The sequence below is a fragment of the Delphinus delphis genome, chromosome 1 (genome assembly GCF_949987515.2).
Source record: "Delphinus delphis chromosome 1, mDelDel1.2, whole genome shotgun sequence".
NCBI lineage: Eukaryota > Metazoa > Chordata > Mammalia > Artiodactyla > Delphinidae > Delphinus > Delphinus delphis.
The window spans coordinates 123,696,661-123,712,915 of NC_082683.1; the positions used below are offsets into that span (position 1 = coordinate 123,696,661).

The 16,255-nt window shown below is 50.4% G+C and overlaps 1 protein-coding gene across 1 annotated transcript in view; it reads left to right on the top strand.

Moving 5' to 3' along the window:
* The window catches only part of RCSD1 (RCSD domain containing 1), a 65,864-nt gene that overhangs the window by 32,499 nt on the left and 17,110 nt on the right, over positions 1-16,255 (top strand). The window contains exons 2-3 of the mRNA XM_060015289.2: positions 13,288-13,386; positions 14,542-14,631. Of these exons, the coding sequence (XP_059871272.2) occupies positions 13,288-13,386; positions 14,542-14,631 (189 nt within the window). The remainder of the gene's footprint in view (positions 1-13,287; positions 13,387-14,541; positions 14,632-16,255) is intronic.

A 16,255-nucleotide genomic window follows, 5' to 3' on the forward strand; every position in this document is an offset into this window, starting at 1 on the left:
AGTATCAGTTTTCTCATGAGTAAAATGGAAGTGATTATGAAACCCATGTCACAGAGATGTTGTGAGGACTGGAAAAGATAATCTTAACATAGTACCCGGCACAATAAACTTACAGTAAATTAGCTGCTTTATTATTGTTGAGAAAATACATGACAAAAGGCTACTATTACTAATTCAAAAGCAGTTTCTAAAGAGAGCCATTTGAGCAATGGTAGTAAGTGTAGATAGAATCACCCAGTAGGGGGATGATGCTGGGCACAGAGGGGACTTGAGCAGCTCATCAGGTCTGGACTCCTGTGGGACTCTTGACCCTAGAGTGCTCCCAGTCAGAGCCTGGAGGAGACACTCCCACTGTGAATCAGCCCCAGGCCCAAAGGGAGCAGCCAGAGGGAAGGACAGGTGGAAAAGAGAGATCAGGCCATCTACAAGCCTCTGCAGGCTGACCGTCAACCCTCCGCCCCACCCTTCCCAGTCAGCTGTTTTGTTCTGTAAAGCCCAGTAGACCTTTCAAGTGAAGCAACTTAACTCAGCTTGGTGGTTTTCTTTTCTTCTCTCTCCTTTGGAGGGTGTGGCAAGAGGAGATGGGAAAGATAATTAGTATAACTGCTTCAGGAACCTTTTGGCCCCATCCCAGTGAGTCAGCTTCTAAGGCAGGTAGAGCCTGTCCTGTGCTTTGCATGGGGCCTCTTTGATATACTGGAGATTATGGGCTCCTGCCTGGAGCTTCGGGGGAAGCAAGGTAAGGAAGGACAGCTTTTGGCGTCTGAGAACAACTGCAGAAACAGACCAGAGATGTGGATTTCAGATCCTGGGCAGACACCATTCCACACCATTCTACCCTGATAGGGAACCCATGCCTCCCTGTGCCTCAGTGCCTCCTTGATGAAATGTGTCTGAAAGTCAGCAGCTAACAGAAAGATTCAACCATTCTAGATAAAGAAATAGACACATTTAAAGTATTTTTTAGATAGGTCATGTTTTAGGATAGATTGGGTTATTAAAACTAGAGAAAACAGATATACCCAGGGATGGGACTATGAAATTATAATGCATTTCTTAGCTCCGAGTAGAGTCTGGAGGCTCAGACTGTTAGGTATGGGATTCATCAGAGAAGGTCTCATTCTTTGCCCTCTAGTTATATTCCAGTGACCTTGGACTAACTATTCAAGCCTGGTATGCCTAGAGCCAACCCTGGCTGACACTTTGTTTCCATTTTTACTTCAAGGCTCTGATCTATGTTTATCAAGCCCTCACAATGTCAGCCCATTGGTGTTGGTTTACTGAGGCAGCATTCATTTATTCATTCATTCATTTACCAGCATTTGAGCACTTAATATGGTAACAGGTTAGGGGATGCTGCTTACAGTGGAAAGAAATAAGCTTGCAAAACCCTGGGTATTTGATAAGCTCCCTGAGTTCCCGGCCACATTCATTGGCCTTCTTTTATTTCCTCAAACCCCTCCTGCTCTTCTCACTTCCAGGCCTTTGTGTAACTCTACTTGGAAGGCCCTTGGCTACCCTCGCTCCCTTCCCTACCACACACACTTTGCTTGGAACCCTTCTACTTATCTTTCACATCTCAGTTTAAACGGCACATCTTTGGGTCGGGTCCCCCTGTCACTCGCTTTCCTAGTCCTTTCCCTCTGCAACATTTATCGCCCGAATAAACAGTAAACTGGGGTAAAAATAATGATGGTTGTTGAACAGTTACCCTCACTAGACTATAACTTACATTATGAAAAGAGTCTGTATCATCTTGTTCGTAGCTATATCCTCGTGCAGGGCCTGGAGTACAGGAAGAATGAATGAATGAATGAATCCAAGATATGGTAAAAGAAAAAGGAGCCGAGGACCCAGCACCACACCCTGACAGGGTGACCCAACCCACAGAGCATCCCAAGGGGCTTCCTGCTAAGAGTCCAGCTCCAGACTGCAAGGGAGGAGGGGAGGGAGTGAAGAGCAGCCGCTGTAACAGGAGAGGCTGCAGCTGACTGGGAGGCAGGCCCTGGTCCTTGGGCGACTTGTTCTAATCTTAGAAGGTATGCCTGGGCTTTCTGCTGTGGCATGAAGGGCAAATGTCCTAGACCTCAGGACACACACATTATCCCTCCTGCTTGGGAAGTAGAAATGGCCCCCAGGGAAGGATATTCTTGGGGGGGGGGCCTCTGGCTGCAGCAAACCCCAGGAGTCAGAGGGGCTCGCGGTGAAATCAGGTTTATTACAGGACTAACCAGCACAAGAGAGCACGTGACAGGAGTCTCTGGACTCTCTCTGAAGAGCCAACAGATTGTAGATTCACTTGTTGGCCTAGGTGAGTGAATCCCTCTGCATCACCTATGCTAACTATGCAGAAGCTTTTCTTCCACACTCTTCCCCTTTCCCCTAAAAAGAACAAAAAGAAGAAAAAAAAAAAACAACTAACTGCTCTGAGGCTGCCAGACTGAATTTGGGACTGAATCAGGGTTGAATTTGATCCTGCCCCCCTGCACGTCCACTGGTGGGAGGAGGGAGAAGAGGAAGATGGCTGTGCGTGCACCGCCTGGACCGCGAGGTCGCTGCTTCTGCCTCCTCATCCCAGCACCGTCTCCATCTCCTTCCCAGCCTCCACTCACCCTGCCTGTCTTCAGACTCGGCCATCACCTTGTAACAGGAGCCAAGTTTCAAACCCAGCTTCATCTGACTCCAGAAATCCCAAGCAGGTCTTTCAAGGGTCTGTCCTGGACCCTCTGCTCTGTTCACTCACCCCTTCGGGGCATCTTTCCCTTCTCTTGCCACCTCTTGCCTCTATCTTCCCAGCCATGCTCTCCCCGGGGCTTGCCATCTCTGTGGATGGCACCCTGTCCACCCAGCAGACAGAGCCAGAAACCTGGGCAGTGTCTTGGCCCCTCCCTGCACCTACCTGGTCAGTCAATCCTTCTCCTAAGTTTCTTTATTTATTTATGGCTGCGTTGGGTCTTTGTTGCTGCGCGGGCTTTCTCCAGTTGCGGCGAGCAGGGGCTGCTCTTCGTCGCGGTGCTCGGGCTTCTCACTTGCGGTGGCTTCTCTTGTTGCAGACTCACAGACTCCAGAGATCTACAGAGTGTTGGCTCCAACCCTATGTCTAAGCCATCCTTAAGATAGTTACTAATTCCCAGATGGACTTATCTGCTCATGGTCACCCTTGGTCCCAGTTTTCTGCCTCTACTGAATCCTTGTTCTCCATTCTCCTATAAGCCTAGTAGACCTAAACACCCTGTGAATACCTGGCATGTGTAGGGCTCATTAATATCTACTGAATGGTTGAATCAATAACCTCTTCTTGCTGAAGGCATTCCTTTACCAGTGGTGGGCCATAGACGCTTTTGAGTCTCACAGTACCCCTTTCAAAAGCACCCACAAATAAAAAGCTGCTGCTTTCAGTAGAACTTCCACTGAAGGTTTGCAGATTGCAGGAAGTGATCATAATGATATGACACAGCTAACAATTGTAAATCAGTGACCAGAGATTCCTGTTCATCAAAACCCTTTTGGTCACCCCATCATCAGGGGTTTCTTTCATAGTGGCCATTTCCCCCACAAGTGGCTGACCCTGTCCACTCCTCAGGGTCTCAGCTGCCCCGTCCCCTCCTGTTGTCCTCTACAGTCTTCTTCCCAGCTCCCTTGGCAGATCCGGACCCAACAGGAGGCTCCGCTCAGTGAAAGGACTTTTGGGGGCCAGGATCCACCCTCCGTAGGAGGCAGTAGAAGGGACTCGCCTGGCAGTCCAGTGGTTAAGACTCCATAGGAGGCAGTGGGTTGTCAATTTGCTCATTTTTTTACCTTTCATGACAACAGCAGTGGCCTCTGAACTGGTCTCCCCACCCCCACTGCCGCCAAAGGGACCATCAAAATAAATCCAGTGGTTTTACTCTTTTGCTAAAATCCCTCCAATGACTTTGCATGGCCCTAAGAACAGGGTCCCAGCTTAGAGGGCCCTGCCTGCTCTGGCCTCTGTTTCCTCTGCAGCCTCATCTTGCCCCTCATACCGCACACCCTGTACCAGGCTTCGGGACTTCTAGTAGTTCCCTGGGATGCCCCTGGCCTTGCAACCTTCACATGCAGCTAGCTCCCTCAGCGGGAGAGTGACCAACTCTGCCCACGCTTCAAGCTTGGCCAGGTTGGTGGTTCCTCCTGGAAGCCCTCCTGGATGCCTCTGGCCAGGTTGGGTGCCCCTGCTGTGCTTTTCGCCCTGTCCTTCTCCAGTCACAGCATCCTGAACTCAATGTCACCTCCCTCTGCTTCTCCTCGGGGAGGCCTCCTTTGACACGGCACCTAGCAGTAATCACGTACTACAGGTGCACTTGCTTATTTGTTCACAGCCTGTCTGTCCCCTGGAACTTGAGCTCCAGTGAGAGTGGGGACTCTCTCTGCTTTAGCGCTACATCCCCAGAGCTCAGAGCCCTTAGTGGGTGCTCAGCAGTACTTGCTGACTGCTTTAGTTTCCTAAGGCTAGTGCAACAAAGGACCACAGACTTTGCAGCTGAAATAACATAAATTTATTATCTTACAGTTCCGGAGGTCAGAAGTTCAAAACAGATCTCACTGCGACTAAAATCAAGGTGTTAGCAGGGCTGCCTTTCTTCTAGAGGCTCAGGGGGAGAGACCGCTTCCTTGCCTTTTCCAGCTTCTAGAGGCTGCCTGCATTCTGCCTCTTGGCCTCTTTCTCCATCTTCAAAGCTAGCGATAGTGGGTCAAGTCTTTCTCACATCCCGTCACTCTGACGCTGACTCCTTTGCCATCCTCTCCCACTTTTAAGAAACTGTTGGATTGCATGGGGCCCACTTGGATAATCCAGCATAACCTAACATATCTACAGGTTCCAGGATTCGGATGTGGACATCTTTGGGGGCTATCATTCTGCCTTCCACACTGGCTGACCCATCATACTTTAAATACTTGCTTAATTGCCCCTGTTCCCCAGTAGGCCATAAACTCAGGGGTGCAGACAGTATCCATCCTACCCATCTCTGTGTACCTCTCCTCCAGTGTGCTGTCATTCACTGTGTCCTTAGAGCCTCACAGCTATCCCAGGAGGAAGGCGAGGCAGGTGCTCTTCCCATTGTACCGATGAGGAAGCTGAGGCTTCACGAGCTCATGTGACTTGACCAAGGCGGCACGAGAAAGGGCTCCCAGTCCATGCTCAGGACTTAGCCAGCGTCCTTACTGGCAAGCCTCCGAGAGTTCCCTGAATTAGGTGGCAGGAGAGCATATAAAATAATAGCAATAACCATAATCAGACGAAGAAGGAGGAAGAGAGATGGAAGCGTAGAGGAGAAGGAAGAAGGGTCATGACCCTAAAAGCCATAAAATTAAACTTAGCTTTATTATTGTTATTATTTTTGGTTTTTTGCAGTACGAGGGTCTCTCACCATCACGGCCTCTCCTGTTGCGGAGCACAGGCTCCGGACGCGCAGGCTTAGCAGCCATGGCTCACGGGCCCAGCCGCTCCGCGGCATGTGGGATCTTCCCAGACCAGGGCACGAACCCATGTCCCCCGCATCGGCAGGCGGACTCCCAACCACTGCGCCACCAGGGAAGCCCTATTATTTTTTTGATTGCTAGTTAGTACGCACATCAGTTTCTCTGGGCTGGTTTGAGAGCTCAGGAATGGAATGTCTGTTAAGTGCCTGTTAAGTGTAGCCCACCAATGGCTGACCCGTGACGGCCCACTCCTGGACTAAGCGTGGCAGGAAGCAGCAGGGAGCACAACCTAGCCATCTGGGGCTGCCTCTGGGAGACCTGTGCCCCAGAGAGAATGGAAGGGCAAGGGTAGACTAGATGAGATGCTGGGCATCCCTTGGTGTATTCTCCCCATTTTACAAATAGAAACTGAGGCACAAACAAGTTAGGCAACTTGTCCAAGGCCACAGAACGAGTATATGCAGAGCCTGGCTTTGAACCCAGGCAGTCTGGCTCGAAGCCTGAGCTCTGTGCTCTCCTGCCCCAAATACAGCACCATAACCCCATCATCTGTGTGCTATGCCTGGCACAGACAGGCCTGATTCTGAATCTTGTGGGGACTCTGGGGATATTGGCTACCTCCTGCTGTCCATGGGAGAAGGGTGGTGCAGCCTCCAGACTACAGGGGACATGTTGCGATTTGGGTTGGGGCAAAGGCTGATGGATGTTAATCATCTCATTTACCAACGAGAATCCTGAGGCTCAGAAAGGTCCACCCCAATTATATGTCAGAGCCAAGACTGAAACCCAGATCTGATTCTGAATTAGCTGTTCTTTCCACTCCTGTCACATGGTCCCTGTGCATCCGCAAACCCATCAGACTCAAATTTTTATCCTTACGCTTATACAACAGTTAACAGGTTTCACAGAGAAATTTCACATACGTTATCGCTGAGATTTCATTGATAAGGTCCTACACTATCATGACATTCAGAATGAACATCTCCCTCCCATTTCTCTGTTGTCCCTGCTGTTACCTGGGAATGTACCTGGACACTAACCCCGCTGACCCCACCTGGCTGGCCAGCCAAGCATCTGAGGCTGTGGGCTACCCTGCTTCTAAAACCACTGAAGCGGTCAGGCCGGTGTCCAGTGACTGAGGGCTGCTGAACCCTGTCCAGGCCACTGGGCTGCAGCACCACATCCTGGGAGGAAGTGGGAAGCATTGGAGGTCCCACGGAGGGACACTCTACCCAGGGCATGGCCCGTGGATCCTTTGTGTTAGCAGAGCATCCTACCTGGGTTTTTCCCTGGGAGAGAATTGCAGAGGCCAAGGACCTGCCATTTTCAGCTTCTTAAAGCCGACAAGTGGGTAGGTAGGGGATATTTGGGACTCTTTTGGTCTTATGTGAAATAGTCGATCAGCGTTCACGTGTACCTGTTTCTCTTCTGCCTTGTCTAGTTGTCGTTCTTCTTTTTCACCTCCTCTCCACGCCACCACCACCACTCCCCCAATCACTGTTATCCCAGTGCATCCTGCAGTGGTGATGTGATGACTACATGACCCAACAGCATAGATGGAGGACACGAGGTTTCTTCCTTCCCGTGACATTCCAGGGTTTTATCCTCTATCATCTAAGCCAAAGAACTCTTCTGGCCTTGACCCATCCTCTTGGCAATCTGCACCAAAATGTCTGTAAGCCTCCCACTGGGATAACAGGAAAGGTCCCCTCCTTTGTGAGTGAAAGGCAGCTCAGTGCTAATAAGGAGACACAGCTAATATAAGGAGTTCAGTCTTTGGACCTCTCCCCTTCCCTGTTCTATATTTCCTGGTTTTATACTGTCCTGTGACTTCAAACACTATCTCTATCTAGTGACTCTCAAAGTTTTGTTTCCAGCCTGGACACCTCCCCTGAACTCAAGACTTGGGTATATATTCAACTCCCTCCACTGCGTCTCAACGTGGATGTCTAATAGACATTTTAAGCTTTCATGACTGAGAAAGAAAGAGCTGTTCACTCCCCATATACCCTCACCCACATCTCTCTCTCCAACAAGACTTCCCTGACCCAGGAAAAAATACCCCCATGCATCCTGTTGTCCACGTCAAACATCTGGGAGTCATCCTTGATTGCCCGATTTCCCTTACTTCCCACAGTAAGGGAAGTAATTACTTCAGTGCATCAGTAATTCCTACGTCCTACGTCCTAATTCCTAAGCTGTCCTACGTCCAGATCCACCCCCTCTCACCATCTGCTGCTACAAGCCTGGTCCGCTCCACCATCGCTGCTCAGCTGGAGCACTGCCAGAACCTTCCTCCTGGTCCCCTCTGCTTCCACTCTCATCCATCCTCCACAGACAGCCTTTTGATGTGTAACTCAGGTCACGTCCCTCCTCGAAACCCTCCAAATGAATAAAATACAAACTGCTGATTTTCCCCTTCCAGAACGAGTGTTGTTCATTTCACTTTATGAAATAAAATAAAAAACCTAAAGAGAGAGGTTCCCATGGTCCTCGGGGCCTCATGCAGTGGGCCCCAGACTGCCTCTCATCCTTTGTCTCTCCTCCTGTCTCCTGGTTGCAACAGGTCCCTGCCACCTCTCTTTTTCTCTGTCCCTCAGCCTTTGTTCCTCTCTGTGCTTTCTGCTCAGAACAGTTTTCTTCCCATCTTTTCCCCAGCTGGAATTCAACTCACATGACTCAGAGATGTCTGCCCATACCCCCATAGATAAAGTGCCCTATTTCCTCTTTTTCATGGCATTTAACACGTTATCTTACTTATCTGCCTCTCTGTTTACTCTTTGCTACCCTTGCTGGAGTAGCAACTCCTTAAGGGCAAGAACTCTGTCTTGTTCACTGCTTTACCGCAGGGCCTAGGACAATAATGTTTACTGATGAGAGACTGACTAAGATGACTCTTGCAGAGAAAGTCTAGAGTTAATATAGCATGTCCCTGTGGAAAGAGATCTTCAGATAACGCTGGTGCTGTACTTACTAACTTGAAGAGTGAGTTAGCAACTCTGGGCCATTTTCTGTTCGAGAAGAGGTATTGTGAGAGTGGTAGAAAATGTATCAAGTGCTGTAAGGACAGTGCCTCCCTGATAGCAGCTGCTCTAAGTAGGTAGGTAAGTCAAACGGGCCAACCTGGTTCCTAGTCCATTGTCCTTTCCATCGTCCCCGGGTGGTAATGGTTAAACATTGGGGTGAATTGAAGAGTTAAGGGTAAGGTAAGTGTAAAGGAAGACCCTGGAATCATTGTGGCATCCCAAAGAGGCTGTCTGTTGTTCCTTTTCAAATGATGGTTTAAGTATGGTTATATTGGAAGGGGGTAAATGGTCTTAAAATCCACTACAGTTCTAGGGGCTTCCCTGGTGGCGCAGTGGTTGAGAGTCCGCCTGCCGATGCAGGGGACGCGGGTTCATGCCCTGGTCCGGGAGGATCCCACATGCCGCGGAGCGGCTGGGCCCGTGAGCCATGGCCGCTGAGCCTGCGCGTCCGGAGCCTGTGTTCCGCAGCGGGAGAGGCCACAACAGTGAGAGGCCCGCGTACCGCAAAAAAAAAAAAAAAAAAAAAAAAAATCCACTACAGTTCTAGAAGAGCAAAGAAGCAAGCGTACCTTATACTTTGAGGCTCTGGCTTGTCTGGCCTGTTTCTGGTGAGCGAGATAATCTTCCTTTTAGCTAAGAGCAGGGGTTCCTCAGCCCCCAGGCAGAGCCCTCTCACTGCTTCCCCCGCAAGCTATAGATGAGGAAGCCTCCCCTGGTGCCTTGTTTCCCTAACCCGTGGCCCTGAGACTGGTAGATACTTAGACCTTGGACCAAGGAGGAGGATGGAGAAACAGGGGCAGAGCCAGGGAGGTACGTAGAGCCCGATTTAGGCCTGTACACAAAGGTTCCACTATGTGGATGGTCAGCGGTACCCAAATTGTATTTACTCAGCGTGGCAACAGTGAGGGGGAAGTTCCATGCTGTCCAGACACAGGGGTTCCTCAGTTCTCAGAAGAAAGTCCCATAGAAACAGAAAATAAACACCAGAGGTGATTTTCTTCTGGCCTCGGCACTCACAGGAACCACAGGAGTGGTTTCCAAGCTTGCTGGCAGAGCCAGGCTGGAATGGTGGCAGTGAGGGCTTGGTAAGCAAGATCTGGGCCCAGGAAGATGGAATGGGGTCAGGGGGACAGCAATCTGTAAAGACGAGGGTCAACTAAAGCAGGACGCAAAGGGGGATGAGTTCAGAAAACAGATTTAAGATGTGGAAACTGGCCCCAAGAAGAAAGGACCAGCTGAGGTCAAAACTGACCAAGACCCGGAATGTGGATGCAGGCGAGAGAGGGGTGAGCTTAGGGTATCAGTGACTCTGGGAGCAGGTGCCCAGGCCCTGACATCACAACTGGGTTGGATGGGGGGAAGGGAAAGAAAGCACCCTTCGAGGAGGACTTTCTGTGTTCCCGGCTCTATGTTCAACACTTAATGGACATCTTTGGAACAAAGAAAGAACTCTAAGTCCCAGAGAGGCTGGGGTGGGGGGTGAGTTCCCAGGAAATCTGGGGACTAGGCAGGGACATTGAAGTCATTCTCAGATCTAAGAACAATCAAGGTGGGAGCAAGACCTTCCCAAACCAGCCTCAGGGCTGAGACAGAGAGAGAGAGAGAGAACACCTGCAGGCGAACTGGAAGGAGACTCTCACCTGCCTGGGGCCAAGGCGGTGTGATGTTGAACCACTGGAGGAGGTCACTAGTGGTACCTGCTAGACTTGCAAGGCAGAAATCCAGGCAAAGCCTCAAACAGGCTGAGCCACGGTGCCTGTCCACGCCCAAAGCCATGCTTCTTCTGCTGTACCTGCATAGCCCAGCGGCTTATAATAGTTTCACTATATATATATCGCTTTACAGTTGTCAAAGCACCTTCACAAATTAGGCTACTTAACTGATGTCCATTGCTGGATTATCAGGTGGTGGGAGTCAAGTGTTTCACAGATTATTCTGCCTGGCTTCTCCTGTGTGACTCTGGCTAAGCTACTTGCCCTCTCTGGGCTTCGATGTGCCCAACTGAGAGGAGGCAACAATCAGTCATTCTTCTACAACATAGGATGAGAAGCATCTGGAGAGGTGATGGTAGTGAGTGGATTTGCCAGGCTTCAGGAAGCTCTGGAGTCCATAGACATTCTAAAGAAAACCCATTCACTGGGCTCCAGGAAAACAAATTCAGACGTATTATAATCTTTCCTTTGACCCAGCTTTTAAGCTCTAAATGTTTCCAGAAGCCTTATCGTTGTCTTGCCCCTCGCCAAGCCTGGTTTTGAGACAGGGAAGTTAGGGAGGAGTTTCTGATTCCTGTACGGCTCTATTTTTATCTGGAATGTATCTTCCTGCACCGCCAGTGATTGGCGCCTTCGGGGCGAGGGTAAAGTGCACTGTCAGCAGGACACGAGCAGTATATAGCAACGGACAGAGAGACTGAGCTGTTATGGGGGCGGGAAGTTAGACAGATGGACAGACTGATGGGCCCAGCATGTTTGCCAAGAGCAGCTCAATTAATTAATCACAAGGACAAGATGTTCGCCTCTGAACACGCCCTGCGTGACACATGTAGGGCACTAATCAGAGCGGGCACTGGGTTCCCCGCTCGCGCCAGCGCTGTCGGGGACTCTGGCATCTTGAAGAGAGGTGCATCCTTTTACATCTTTATGTGAAATCAGCATCTGATGTTTAGGCTGGAATGAGAATAAACTTGACTTACAGCAGGAAACAGTAAAGAGGGACCTGTCTTTTCCTCCAGAGCAGCCTGTTCGCAGATCTGAAGGTCCGTGGCCACTGCAGTTCTTTCCTATCTCTAAGCAAAGCCCCCTTCACAAAGCTTGGCCCCCATGTAACTTCACCCGAGGCGGTGGGAGGCGGCCGTGTGCGCCTCCCCTGCTCCAGGGGCAGCATCACCGTGTGACCAGCGACATTTCCTTTGGAGGGAGCACCCAAGTAAGAAAGCTTGGAGACACTTCTAGCGCAAAAAGGAGGGCCTAGGAAGTGTATGTGAGTGTGTGTGTGTGTGTGTGTGTGTGTGTGTGAGAGTGTGTGTGTGTGTGTGTGTGAGAGAAAGAGAGAGTGTGTGTGTGAGAGAGAGAGTGTGGGGGGGGGGGGTGTACAGGGATGCAAACTTGCAGCTGGAGCGGAGCATGCTTGGTGTTTGTAGGCCATGAGCCCCGTGGAAAGACAGAAATGGACTTTCTCCAGCAAACTGCTACCCAGATCCTCCCAGTTTCAGGCTAGACGTGGGCAGAGGGAGTTTGCAGTCTGTGTACGAAATGCCATCGTCATGGTCACCAAAAACCAAAGCTGAATGTCTCTGAGACTGGACATTTAAAAAACATTATTAAAACTGTGTGGTTCCCTAGGCCGCATGTAACAAGGCAGAAGTGAGGGGGCCGTTTCCAGTGCTTACTGACTCACCGTATCAGTCCTGGTGACAAATGGCACATGGGAGTGAACAGTGGCCAGGGTGCATCTTGGCCTCTTCAGGGGGCCTAGAGGCACCTTGGGGGAGGGAAGGCCACAGGAAACCAACGGTTGCATTGGGGGTAGAGCAGGGGCATGGTAACCAGCTGGTCACCAGTTTGCAGAAAGCTCACAGCAAAAACGAACAGAACAGTAAAAGGGGTGAGTCTCTCTCAATGAGGACACTGTAGAGAACAGTAATGCAATATGCAAATCCCTAGAACTGAAGTCATTGCAGTGTTCTTGGAAGGAAGGACCCCGTTACCCGTAGTAATAATAACCCTTCTATAGCTCTTCTTATGTCCTAGGCCTTGTCCTCACACTTTAGATGTATAGTCAGTCATTTAATCCACAGAACAACCTTGTGAGTGATGTGCTGCTGTTATCCCTGTCAAGGTACAGAAAGGTAAAATCATTTGCCCAAGGTCACTGAGCTAGGGAGATGGAGCGACTCAGCGGTCGAATCCAGATAGTCTGGTTCTCATCGCCGTGCTACTTGACTCTCATGTTATTTGAATATTTTCTGAACATTTCTATGCCCAAGGCACTCAATTAAGTAGGGGAAACAAGACACAAAAATACTTGTCAAAAGTTCAATCAAGGTGCTTCCCTGGTGGCACAGTGGTTAAGAATCCACCTGCCAATGCAGGGGACACGGGTTCGAGCCCTGGTCTGGGACGATCCCACATGCCGTGGAGCAACTAAGCCCGTGCGCCGCAACTACTTAGCCTGCGCTCTAGAGCGACAACTACAGAGCCCGCGTGCCCTAGAGCCCGTGCTCTGCAACAAGAGAAGCCCGCACACCGCAACGAAGAGTAGCCCCCGCTCTCCGCAACTAGAGAAAGCCCGTGTGCAGCAACGAAGACCCGATGCAGCCAAAATAAATAAATAAATAAAAGTTCAATCAAAGACGTTTTCTCCTCCCATTAGATACACTTACAGGCCTCTCTCTCCAGTGCATTTTGCCAGCCTACAGTTTTCGAAGCCTCATGTGACCACAGGAAGATGCTGTCCCTGATAGAGCCCTCTCCGGACTGGGTCTCCATGGGACGAGGAACCCGGCCTTGTCCTGCCTCCCAGATCCCTGGGTGCCCTAACCTCCACCCCCAGGGCAACACCAAGTTTTATTCCTTTCCAGATCCCCAGAGCCACACCCAGGGCCAAGGACACTATAAACATTCACTAAATGCAGTTGACTGAACGGGTTTTTTACATCTTTGAATGCAGGAGCCAATTGCAAAACGCTGTGAAAAGACCTCACTGTGGCAGCATCCCTGCTTGTGGCCACATAGCAAGCACCTTGTGTGGCACCCGGTGCTGATGCTCAGCAGTGCCAAGTGCATATTTGCTGGTTCACTTTGGCTTCCCTTTGGTTTGCCAGGAAAGGCCGGCAGAGACCAACGCCAGTGTGGACGACTCAGCGCCCCCCTCGGTGGCCCAGCTGGCCGGGCGATTCAGGGAGCAGGCGGCCGCTGCAAAGGTGAGTCAGGAGGCTTCAGAGCCCCTCTCCTGGGATGGGGCTGGAGGAAGGGGAAGTCTGGGTCAGGCCCAGAGGAGAGGGAGGGAGGAGGCTTGGTAATTACCAAATTAGGAAGAGAAGCCAGAGAGGGGTCTCTCTGAATGTGAGGAATGTCGCCATGCTGCTGGGCCTGGGCAGGACCGTTCCCCACCAGAGTGAGGCTTCCCCTGCGGCCAGGAGGGCTGAGAGCTGAAAGCCCTGCTGTTAGAGATGGGGGGTCTGAACCCGGGGCTTGTCCACCCCAGTCGTCCACTGATAGAGACTTAGCTCTTGCACAGCTGTGCCAGGCCTGGACTGCTTCAGAATAAAGAAGTCCCCACACCAGGCTCCTCCCCGGAGCTTAGGAAGCTTAGGAATCCGGAACAAGGGTGGATTCCAGAAGGAGAATTGGGAAGAAAGAGAGGACAGAAACGGAAGCACCTTCAGGTAGGAAGCCAGGGATCAGGAAGGAAAGGGATCCGGTGACCAGTGGATTCTAGAATCCTGCTGGAGAGGTCAGTGTCAAATGGGGTATTGCAGCATTGGAGAGATTTGGGCTAGATTTTCTTGAGTCCTGCAGTGTGAGGAGCTCCTTAGAAGTGAAATGAGGGAAGGGAACCCCAGTGTGTGGGGAGGTTTATCATGGCCCCTTGGGACAAACGAGAGTGTAATTGTCATGCTTTTTTAGTGTGTTGTTTTGCGTTTTTATTCTCCCATCTGAAAAATCGGTCCATAATTTCAGACACGATAAGAATGTCATAAAGGGTGAAGGAGATAGTATCGATCAAAGGCGCTGACAGTGCTTAGAAGCTGGGTGTGGGTGTCATTGTGAGATGTTGCTTCAGGCCGGCCAGTGAATCACAAGTAAAAGAGGGTGCTCCAGCAGGAAAGGACTGGGAGAGTCTGAAAAGGACTAGAGAGCCTGAAAGTCAAAACGGGTAGACAGTTCACTAGAATGAATTTATAAAGTTAACGGGCAGTCACAAAGACATGCAATCCCTCCCTTCATTCTTTTCTCCACCAGACATCCCTAAACATTCCTAAAACCAGTTTCTACTTCCTTCCTCTTCCTCCCTGTTGCCTGATTAGCTCTCTCTCTTTTTCTCTCTGTGTGTCTGTCTGTCGCCCTCCCTCTAGACACCAGCCAGTAAGCCAACAAGAAGGAAACCGCCCTGCTCCCTCTCTCTGTTCCCCCCCAGGGTAGAGCTGGGCCAGAATGGTGAAGAGGTAAGTGCTTCTGCTGCTGGGGGCTCAGAGGATGCTGGTTATGGATTTTCTTTCTCCTTTTTGTAGGAAGAGGCATGCAATTCACACTTTTAGACTTGAAACCTGTGCAGGGAATTTCTCCATTTCAGATTCAGGGGTGAATGTCCTTAACACTTCCTGAATCCTTTACTTTGAAAACGAGGTCCCTTCCTACGCCCTGTTACTGAGCCTCCCTTATGGTTTTCAAGGACAGAAGCACTATTTTTCAAGCCTGAGCATTTCCGCCAAGAGAATGGGTCCATGGAGTATTTTACCACACCAGATTCAGGAGTCATGAAAGTCATGTTTGACTCCCAGGTCTGACTGATACGATCTTCCAAGTGTGCAAAGCATCTGGAAAGAGGGCCGCACTCACGTAAAGCAGAACTGCAGTGTGAGAGAGGCGTGGGTTTCTGTGGTATCTTGAAAAGGCTGGCTATTGTTCTGGATCACTGAAAGAGAACCAGAGCACACAGGAGGCCTCATTGCCCTCAGATATTAATAACCAATGTTACCAACATAATAAAGGCTCTGGTATCATAGATCATAGCCACCAATGGATTCCCGGCCTGCATGTTCACCTACCCTTATTTATCTAATTGTAGCTGTAAGAGCAACTTGTCCACACCCTCCCAGGAACCCAGGAAGCTTCACTGTGGTCGTGGTCCCCGCCAGAAATGGATTAGCGTGTTCTCTTGTCCAGCCTGGGAGGCCAACCCCAAAATAGAGCAAGCAAGCCCAAGACAGTCCAATTCCCACATGCCAACTGTGATACCTCTTTCCCCCGCTTCCTTTTTGGGGGCCAGCATCCTGACGACAGACACTGGATAGTCATGTGGGCTTGGGCAAGGCCCTTGGTGTCTACATTTTCTCATTTATAAAGTGAAACATTTGGAGTCGGTCAACGGTTTTCAAACCTTTTTGTCAACCCAAGGCATATGCGCAGAAGCCCATCAGGTAAAGCAGAAACTCAGAGCTGCTCTCAACCAAGTGGGCAGGGGGTGGGGCCCCCCATATGCTCTGAGAATACTCCCCCCCAAAACGGGACAGGGGTCTTCTGGGATGAGAACGCCCCAAGAAGCCCAGTTTAAAAAACACTACGTTTTTCTTGGGGTCTCCTCAGGTGCTGATATCATGATTCTGACCCCATCTTCGTGGGGTCATCAGCCAGCATTCCGATCAAAGCCATACCAACAACTTCTCTTTACTGAGGGTGAACTTCTCCTGTGACCTTCACCCTGAGGGCTTGGAGTCTGTGTTAGGCAATAGGCTGAGGCCGTGGCCACTAGGTGCCTACCGTGAGGCTGCCCCCTGATGACCTGGACTCAGCCCCAGAGAAGTCACTGCACTGCGCCTGCTTCCTTTTTTGTAAAATGGGACAAGAACACTAACCAGACATGATGGGGGCCGGATGGGGACTTTTATCCCCTGGATAAAAGTGGAGGGAGTTCAGTGGCTCTGGGAGAAATACGTTTACATGTTCCATCCCATGGGGCACCACCAGCAGCTAAATGGCATGTAATAGCCAAGGGCTGGATGAATGGGAGGGTGGATTTAAGAGGGAAGGTTCCACGTGGAGTGACAGGCTGCTTGCACGTGGGAAGGA